At 36.1% G+C, this 7,884-nt stretch overlaps 1 protein-coding gene across 1 annotated transcript in view; it reads right to left on the reverse strand.

The window, feature by feature from the left end:
- The window catches only part of LOC106884279 (protein O-GlcNAcase), a 48,128-nt gene that overhangs the window by 27,811 nt on the left and 12,433 nt on the right, over positions 1 to 7,884 (reverse strand). Inside the window, exons 2-4 of the mRNA XM_014935571.2 lie at positions 4,545 to 4,596; positions 3,357 to 3,454; positions 1,310 to 1,440 (exon numbers count right to left, since the gene is read on the reverse strand). Of these exons, the coding sequence (XP_014791057.1) occupies positions 1,310 to 1,440; positions 3,357 to 3,454; positions 4,545 to 4,596 (281 nt within the window). The remainder of the gene's footprint in view (positions 1 to 1,309; positions 1,441 to 3,356; positions 3,455 to 4,544; positions 4,597 to 7,884) is intronic.

The raw sequence follows: 7,884 nt of genomic DNA on the forward strand, positions 1-7,884 counted from the left end.
TTCAGCAAATGAGCATGGCGAAAGTTTGTTAAATGGACAAGTATCACTGAATGAATCATAAAACCTTTTAATGTTCAATACATATAAAGTATCATATTTATAAATAGTGCTACAAACAAAGTAAAGACCACACAACATGTATAGTACAATAAAACATTGTTATAGATGACTACTGCGGCCATTACTTAAAGTTTCACATATCAGAATCAAATAGTTCCGCGGATTCTTTCGTTTTAACAAACCCGAGAGTTATCTCCCATGCTACACACACACACACACACCTAATTCAAATGTTCCAAGCATATACGTAGCAAAAACAAACCATTTTGACATATCTACAATCCTCCACGAGTCTTTCTGTTATTAAATTAAATTAGAGAAAAATTTCTTCAAAATGAAATAAAATTAACATCTGATATTTTTTAGGCATTTTGTCAGCTTTTGCTTGCAGTAATATGTCATGCCTAGCTTATTCTATAACATTCATGAACATTTCGTTAACTATTGAAAAAAAATTAGATTTTGTTTCCATGACCTTTCCAAAATTATATCAAGTCCCCATAGTTCATTAAATAATTCTAAGTCTGCAGAACTGGAAAAGCACTGGGCAGCAAAGTGCAACTGACCAATATGTGCAGAAAAAATGGAAGTACACCACTGGTATGTATAGCTGATGCATATCATCTGTGAAAATAGTGTGACATGTGACAGTGGAAAGATAGTTGGAAGAGAGAAAGACATAGGAAGTGATGAGATTAGACCTGAATGGGCTGGGCCTCAAAGATATGATGCCAGACCAAAAGAAAAGAGATACACTTTGTAGAACATATATCCAACTCGTTGACACAAAGAAGAAAAAAAGACAATAAAACTATGTGTACAAAGTTTGTTGTTATTGTGTAGTTTCAGATCAGCTCTGATTGAACAAACCTAGGCACAGAGTAAGTAGAAAGACTAAGTTCAATCAACACATTCATAGCTCTGGATAAGTCATGCCTTCATCTAGGTGAAAAACCATACTGTAAATAGCACAGCCAACGTTTCATTTCATTCTATGTGATGTAGCTTAGGCATGTTCTCTCCCCCATTGCTTTGTCTTGGCAAATCATACTTACTTCATGGCATGTACCCCATCCACTGTCCTGTCCAGGTATAGAGCACTCTCTCTCAACTGTCCTGTTTGTAGAGACTCTCATTAAGATGATAATGATCATCATTATCATCAGCACAAATTTAATTAAAAAGAAGGAAAATTGAGTAAAGAAAGAGGGTGGCGAAGGAAAAATAGCAAGAAGCAGCAGATACATACTTGCTCCAACTTCCTCTTCAAGGCAGTGACATCTTTTGTACTGGAATATGTGATATCTAAACCTGGCGAGAGCGCATAAACAAACTCAACATTCTGATCGTGAGCAGCATCAATGAGACCAGTCAGGCAATCTAGAAATAAAGACAGGTAATAACAAATGATTAAAAGGTGACAAACAAAAATAATTTGTCCATTTTTTTCACATCTGACAAACATAAGAATTTGTATCTAAATGCAATCGCTTGTTTTAGCAGAACAGAACACCAGTAGTCAAGTAGTCTATCAGTAGTAACTTCTCAAAAATATAGTAACAGTTGTATAGCCCCAAGAGACCTAAATGAAATTCTAAGGACAATGTTTAGCTTTAGTCTCCATGGCATTTAGAGCAAATTAGAGCTAGAATCCCCATGTTTTCCATCCTGGATAGGACGAAAGTCTTTCACAACTAACAATCCTAAAACATATGGTCCCAACATAATGTTCCTGACAACTTCATGGACTGAGGTATGCAAAATAAGTATCCCTATGTGAATACATGGAAAGCCTGCATAGGGGAATTTGACACAGAAGCTGGTAGTCCCAATACTTTAGCCACATGACTCCTAGACAATCGCAGGTGAATTTCAATCAAGTATTTACAAACCACTGCTCAGTCAACTGGTAGTGATGTCTTATTTTGTTGTTGGGACACCACCAAAATGTTAGTCTTTGTGTAGATATTTAAGAGAGAGAAGTACACTGGAGTGGTTTCCTATTGACTTCTGTAGGCCTACTTGTGAATATGAACTAATCACTTGCCACCTAACAAAACACGCTTCAGTTGCAATGCTACCTGCTAATAACAGCAAATAAGGAAACCCCTATGTGGACACTCGACTTGCTAGAAATAACAGCCTAATCTTTCTCAAATAATCCATTACCATTTTAGGAAATATAGACTTACATACTCCTTGCCCTCAAGAAACAAGAGTCACGGGTGGAATGTCTGCTTGAGCAGAGTTGACCTACAGCTAAACAACAGTAGCAGCAAATTAAAACCACTGTACAGCACCGATCTAAATTTAAGATCTGTGATGGTAAACCTATGACACCTGCAACATGTTTCAAGTTATTCACTTGGGGTTTTTGAAGCAATGCCATGAGGAAATGTGGTGGATTTTTTTTAAGACAGCACATCTTAAATTTTTAGTTGACACAATCTAACATGGCTAGTGCAATAAAGACTACCATTTCTTGACTGTTTACTTCTGATGATAGGCCTTTCTGCCTGAAACACCTGCAATATCATATAAAAAGCTTATTTCTTACATACAAGCTAAAACTATAACACATGTTAGTGATAATCCAATGACAAGATTACTAAAATTAAAATTTCAATATGCTGGAGTAAACAAAGTTCACCATCTCTGAACTGGGTGAATTGGACTATTGAGAACTGTTACACATCTTGACCTACAATTAAATATGTTAGCAGTGACAGGATATAAAACACTAACTTTATGGGTTGTCATCCATTATTTTACCAAGATGACCATCTACTCTCTCAAATGAAATGGAACAATGTAAAAATGAAACATCTTCCCTAGAAGAACCGTAAGACAAAATCTGTAGCTGTAGGAAATTTGAACTCGAAATCACCAAGTTACCAGTCAGATATCATAACCATTTGGTCATTTCACATCAAACTAAACAAAATGGAGCAATTGGGCATAGCTGTTTGGATGCTGGTAATTTGGTATGGTTGACTGGATACTGAACCTGTTTGGTGACAGTACATTTTGGCACTGGAAACAAACACACACACACACACACACACAAACATTACAATTTATTAATAGAAGATGACTGACATAAATAAAGAAAGAGAGAAAGGATGGAAGTGAACAAAAGAAACATGAAAATGTCTGATGTCAAATAAGTCAGCATCGAATCAGTGATACCAAATAGGCAGGATCAAAATGTCTCATGCCCCTAAAAGAACAAAAGGACAAGACTTTCTTTTTTTACATGCAATAAACAACAAAGAGAAAGAGATAAAGATAGTTACCAGCTTCTTCCACAGAATATAAATCACGCCACATGGCTCTGTGCTTACAATCATCTTTCGGGGCATACAGGTATGTGTTGAGTCCCATTTTGCTCATCCTGAAGTAAATAACAAAAATAATACAGATAGAGAAACAAATAAAGGCCTTTAAAAAAAAAAAAAAAAGATATGGTACTTTACTGGTTGAACCTTAAGGAAGAAAAGGCAAAGCTGAACTTAATGAACAAATACTCTAAGGCATTTTATCCTTCGTTCTTATGACTCCACCAATTCACCTATATCTCTCTCTCACACACACACACACAAAGCAAGAGAGAGAGCATGTGAACTGTGCTGAGAAATAGAATGCTGTTGGCAGATAAAACACTGAGATCAATGAAACAACTGTTTAGGATCTTTTACTTGTTTCAGTCATTAGACTGCAGCCATGCTGGAGCACTGCCTTCTAAGAATTTCAGTTGAATGAATTAACTCCAGTAGTTATTTCTTTTAAGCCTGGTACTTATCCAATGGTCTCTTTTGCTTAACCACTAAGTTATAGGGATGTAAACACACCAACACCAGTTGCCAGGCAGTAAGGAAGGGCTGGCTGGGTAACAAAGACACAAAAACACACACACACACACACAATGGGCTTCTTTCAGTTTCCATCTACTAAATCCATTCACAGACACTTGCTCATGGTGGCATGCAGTGGGACTGAACCTAGAACCATGCCAGTCTCTTTATATTCTGTAACATAGCAGTTCAACAAATAAAATATTGATAAAATAAGTACAAGAATGAAATAAATAACTAAGGTTGATAAGATCTATCAAAAAATTAAGGGCAGTGCCCCATTGTCGCCACAGTGAACTGACTGAAACCAATGAAAGATAAAAGCGTAATAGACCTAAATATTGAAAAAAATTATCTCGAAAGAGATAAAGATGAACAGAAAAATTATCATGTAATTGTTGCAGCCATTTTTACAATTTACTAAAGTATGTATATGAGTCTTATATATTGTTCTTAGACATGTATTACACTATGGCATTAGTGTACAAGCTGTAGCAGCAGCAGCAAAAGACCACCCACTACCTTATCCATACAGCCAATGGCACTGTACAATAGAATACATCAATAAACCAATAAGAAACATTTTCTTTACATAGTTCACAGATGTTTATGAAAACAATTATAATTTACCATTTGAATAAAATTCTTCGTTGATCTGTTGTCCATGGTCTGCCATAGAAACCTGAAAAACAAAAAAAGAAGACATTGATTAGATGGCTGATTCAGTCGGTGTTTACATAAATATATCATATATAGTGAGAGTTGAAAGAAAATGTAGGTTCAGCAATACTACAAACAGTATGTATATTAACGATGGAATATATGGAAAAGTGTCTTCTATTATAGCTTCAGGTTAACAAAAGCTTTGTGAGCAGATATGGTAGGTAGAAACTGAAAGAAGCCCATCATAAGTATACAAATATGTGTGTGTGTCTGTGTATACACGGCAACTTGGATAAGTGTCTTCTACAATAGCACTAGCTAGGTTAACCAATGCTTTGTGAGTAAATTTGGCAGACAGAAACCGAGTGGAAACCCACTGTATACATCATGCCTGTGCCGGTGGCACATAAAAAGCACCTTCTGAACGTTGGACCTCACAGAGGTAGTGACGAGTGACCAAGACTTCTGGCGAAATACTGTGCTTGAGAAGACCTGTCAAACCAAGTGAGATGGTAGTCGTGGCTAATGCCAGCGCTGCGTAACTGGCACCCATGCAAGTGGCACATATAAGGCACCCACTACACTCTTGTAGTGGTTGACGTTAGGAAGGGCATCCAGTTAATGCAGGTAGTTTATCCCTTCTCCCTCCAACTTTTTGTTCATGCAATTGAAAAAACCGCTTTACTTATGGGATGACCCAATATATATATACATGTATACCGTAGACATCATATATTATATTTACGGCCTAGTGGTTAGGATTTTGCATTCACGATCCAGTGATCTATTCCTAGACCTGGTGGTGTGTTGTGTTCTTGAGCAAAACACTTCATCTCACATAGCTCTATGACCACTTTGATATCTGATGCATGGCACACACTGTACTCGTTCAGACAACATCGATTTGATAGAGTGAGAGTGAGCTAATGTGTGGCACATACACTTGATCACCAGAAACAAATCATTTGTGCAGGTCGTTCAAAAAGCTGAACGCTCATACGTCGTCTTCGACATGAAAATCCATCACATAAAAATATATACGTTCGGGATCTTTCTGATTTGACGGGCACCACTTGTTTTCTTAACGAAACACTTTCAAACTTGGGATACTGGTAGAATGTGTCATATAAAACAACTTTTTCTCTTAGCCTTCTTAACAATTTTTTACATGAAATAACTTCGAATACAAAATTTTTTATCTGATCTATAACACAAAGTTTGAAAGTGTTTCGGTACCAAAAACACTACATAAAACATAAATGAAAAGTGTTGCCCGTCAAATCAGAAAGATCCTACGTTCGTGAGTGCGCACGTATGTTTGTGTGTTTGCGTTTGTCCTCCCTCGTCACTACCACCTGACAATCGGTGTTGGTTTGTTTACATGCCACCCCACCCACCCCCACAGAATAAAAAATCAGACTTAAAAAATATAAGTACTGGGATCAATTTATTCACCTAAGCCCACCAAGACAGTGTCCCAACATGCCAACAGTGCAAGGACAGAAACAAGGAAATGATATACATTAGACACTTATGCTGACAATAAACATTAGCGTCACACCAATATAAATACCAGATACACTACCAAGCTGTAACTGTCCCGAAATTATCTACTCTATGACCTAAAATTCATGTTATACCTCACCTAAAAAAACTCCAACATCCTCAAAGTAAATCAATTATATTTAATTATTTTGATACAAAAACACGAAAGATAATAATTTAAACAAATAAGTACACTATTAAATCTTTTTACTATTTGGTCCCTATTAATGGTGTGTATTTATATATAAAACATAAGTGAAATGCTATGGAAAGTATGACAACCAGCACGCGCGCACACATTCTTCACATTAATCATTCATCATATCTGTGCTAGTAAGGCTGGCATAGTTGGTTAAGCTATAGTAATAAGTATGTACCTTGGAGGTGAAAGACACAGGGTTAGTGTGAGAGAGGGTGTACGAGGGAGATGGTGAGAAGGAAGTCAGTAGGTTTGTATTGGGAGGTATTTCGGCAAATTTATGTGAGCAGACAACGGGGAGAAGGGAGATGAAGAAGACTATGCAAAATAGGTTTTGTGTATATGTACAAATCTGTGTGTGTGTGTATGTGAGACGGGAGGAGAGAGAAAGAGAGAGAGAGAGATGAAAAGAACAGCTTTATCTCAGAATGAAAGATAAAGAGAAAAGATATAAATCAAAAAGAGAAAGAGAGAAAGGGGGGGAAAATAGGAAAAGAAAAAGGAAAGGATGAATGAGAGGAGGTAAAGCGGGAAAGACTGAAATAGAATAAAAATAAAACTAAAGAAAAAAAAAGTAGGGTTTAAGAAACAAGAATTTACATGCTCGTGCATGTGTGTGTGTAGATGTGCATGTATGTGTGCATGTGTACGTTATTGCTGAGGGCTTTAAACAACAACAAAAGGGGGGGGGGGAAATAGAAATAAAAACATTTTTTGGAGATGTAAGCAGGTTTTCTGGTTGTAACCGGTCAAGACCAGATGTAGGCTGGTGTAATATTGAAAGACCTGAGGCAGAAAAACATGAGAAACGAAAATATATACACACAAAAAACAAGCACTCTAGTATCGATTACACAATCCAGAAACGTAGATATCTGTGTCTATGCATATATTATATGTATATATGTAAGACAGAAGGAATATGTATGTACACACACATACACATATATCCAGGTTCCTTATAAACACACATATATATCCATGTTCCTTATGAACTTTACTTTATAGAATGAATATAGAACAGAAAGCAATCTTTAACCCTTCAGCATTCAGACTCCTCTGTCAAATGTAATGCTTATTTATTCCCATTGTTTTTAATTAATCACGCATTATCTTGTAGCAATGGTGTTTGTATATTTTTAGCATGACATCGTTAGTGTGTTTAGATCAGATACGACCGGATTAAATGTAGAAAGGTTAAATTTATTTTGTGAAATTCAAATTACGACAAACGTAAATAAACAAAGTTTGCTTTTTTAGAAGCGTTGAGATGTCTTTTAGGAAGTGATTTTAAATTCTCAATCGCAGAATAATGCTAATAATATAGCCTGAACAGGATAAACTATCCCTATTTTGCAGAGAAAAGTGTGGACTCGAACTCACATGGCCGTGATTACATGTGGGGAGAAGAATTTTTTTTTTTTAATTCAAACAAACAATAACATTAATTAATGATTACTCTTTTCAATAATATTCCAATTTTGAACTGCGTAATTTTGAATTTTAGATGCGGTTCTAGAAGTCAGATTAGGTTGGGACTATCAGTTTTAATTCAAGAGCTGA

This window comes from Octopus bimaculoides, chromosome 14 (genome assembly GCF_001194135.2).
Source record: "Octopus bimaculoides isolate UCB-OBI-ISO-001 chromosome 14, ASM119413v2, whole genome shotgun sequence".
NCBI lineage: Eukaryota > Metazoa > Mollusca > Cephalopoda > Octopoda > Octopodidae > Octopus > Octopus bimaculoides.